Genomic DNA, 1,794 nt, shown 5'->3' with positions numbered 1-1,794 from the left:
TCTTCAATCCCTTCGTTCTTTGTTATTCTCCACTGTTTGTGGTACATGTAACACTCATGGAATAGAGCAAAAGGAAAAGACTGTTACACGATACAACCTTAGCCTAGCTATTTTTTTTTCTTTTAACTCAAAAATGAAGCAAGAAGGGAGAAAAAAAGTAAATGGGATATCGAGAAAAATAAAATAAACCAATAAAACAAGTATTCTTCTTATCTAAATAACTAGTAAATTAAGCTCCATCCATACATTCTAGTGAATAGATCGACAGAGCGGGCATGTACTATGCTTGTTACCAAACCATTTCTCTAGACATCCTTTGTGAAAGAAATGTTTGCAAGACAACTCACTCACCTCCTCATCCGCTTCAAACCCACATAAGCACACACAACACTCCACGCTGTTAACCCATCCATCACCCCGACTGCTGCTGCTACTGCCATAACCGCCATCTGCAGGAGCTGAATCTTCATATGATGTTGATGCTGATGAGTGCCTGTTGTGGCACAAAGACTTGAACTGGGTTATAGATATCCGTCTCTCCCTTGCTTTGCTCATCTCTTCTGGGTCCTCGTTTGAGTCCTCAATATCTAAATTTGAAGTAGCAGAAGCGCCCACCACTTGAAGTAAAGATCTCACAATGTTTTTCAACAAAGCCACCGACAGAACTGTGTTCATTACTAGCACTGGAAGTACCCCCTCAGTTGCACTAGGGAAATTGGACAGCCCCATCTTTGTTTTGTCCGACAACACGTACCCCACAGAAACAAATAAATATTAATATATCTATCAAATATAACTCTAATAAATCAGTTTCTTGAAAGAATTTGGATTATGCCGTAGAGAGCAAAAAATCAATTTCCAGCCAAGGAAGACAAAAACAAAGAAAGAAAGCAGCAACTATATGTTTCCCGCATAAACATAACAGAGGTTGTCCTCTGAGCGACGTTAAGACAAGTTGGGCTGGGTTCTGTAAGGTTTGATAAAGTCATAAATAAACAAGGGCATTGTAGAAACCAGTGTGCTAACCCTGGTTCACGAACCTTAACCAGGGGCGGGTTCACCAGGTACACGTCGCGACACGTGTAGGATTTGTGGAAGATAATAGGATTGATAATAATAATTGAATAAGAAATTGGGGTTAGAAAAGACCGGAACTGGTTGCGCTGGCAATTTCACTAGAAAGACAAGGGCTTAAACTTCAAAGGAGAGAAGGCACGTGTGCTGTAAACGTTGTTATGGCCAATCAGGTGGGAGCTTGTGGCAAGGGCGGGCGGAGCTACCTCTGAGTAGGGCTTTTTGGGAGCACGAAGTTTCTTGATTTCCGGCTGTCGCCGCGGATGTTTACTTCAACTCCTCAATCATAGCAAGTTGTTAGGTTACCGATTTGAGACGTGTGAGGTTTTCAAGAAAACCTTATCATTAATATGAATTATCAAAAAAATATATATCAAAATGTTATATTTATAAAATAATTTCAAAAGAGGAAAAAAATAAAATGACAGTACCTATAGTATTAGAAAAAATTATAAATAAATATGCATCAACTTGATTAAATAATTAAATATTACATTTTAGTCTCGTTTTAATCGAATCAATTTAAGGATAAACTCCGATTAATTAAGAAATCACTGCTAAGAACTTTAAAAGACTCATTACATTAGTAATCACAAATGTCAAGTTTTAGATAACCTATTTATCTTGAAAAATATCATATATATGTTAAAAATATAATTAAAAACTAAAACCACTATTACTTTCAGATAAATCAAAATAGAAGTGCGGATTGTAACAACC

At 37.1% G+C, this 1,794-nt stretch overlaps 1 protein-coding gene across 2 annotated transcripts; it reads right to left on the bottom strand.

Moving 5' to 3' along the window:
• Window positions 1–1,410, bottom strand: LOC107916913 (probable E3 ubiquitin-protein ligase XERICO). Of its 2 annotated transcripts, none has more exons than XM_016846289.2 (2): window positions 1,281–1,410; window positions 1–729 (listed from the first exon to the last, which is right to left on the bottom strand). In XM_016846289.2, the coding sequence occupies exon 2, from the start codon at window positions 727–729 to the stop codon at window positions 250–252; it is 480 nt and encodes a 159-aa protein (XP_016701778.1). In that variant the 5' UTR covers window positions 1,281–1,410; the 3' UTR covers window positions 1–249. The 2 variants fall into 2 exon arrangements, with proteins under 2 accessions (XP_016701778.1, XP_040962490.1); XM_041106556.1 differs by having other exon boundaries at window positions 1,150–1,409.
• Between the last annotated feature and the right edge of the window lie 384 nt (window positions 1,411–1,794).

The sequence above is a fragment of the Gossypium hirsutum genome, chromosome A01 (genome assembly GCF_007990345.1).
Source record: "Gossypium hirsutum isolate 1008001.06 chromosome A01, Gossypium_hirsutum_v2.1, whole genome shotgun sequence".
NCBI classification, from domain to species: Eukaryota; Viridiplantae; Streptophyta; class Magnoliopsida; order Malvales; family Malvaceae; genus Gossypium; species Gossypium hirsutum.
This window is presented reverse-complemented; position numbering and strand designations above follow the sequence as displayed.

Bases quoted from the DNA above. Each gene is read 5' to 3' on its own strand.
- LOC107916913 (XM_016846289.2), bottom strand. From the start codon at position 729: ATGGGGCTGTCCAATTTCCCTAGTGCAACTGAGGGGGTACTTCCAGTG.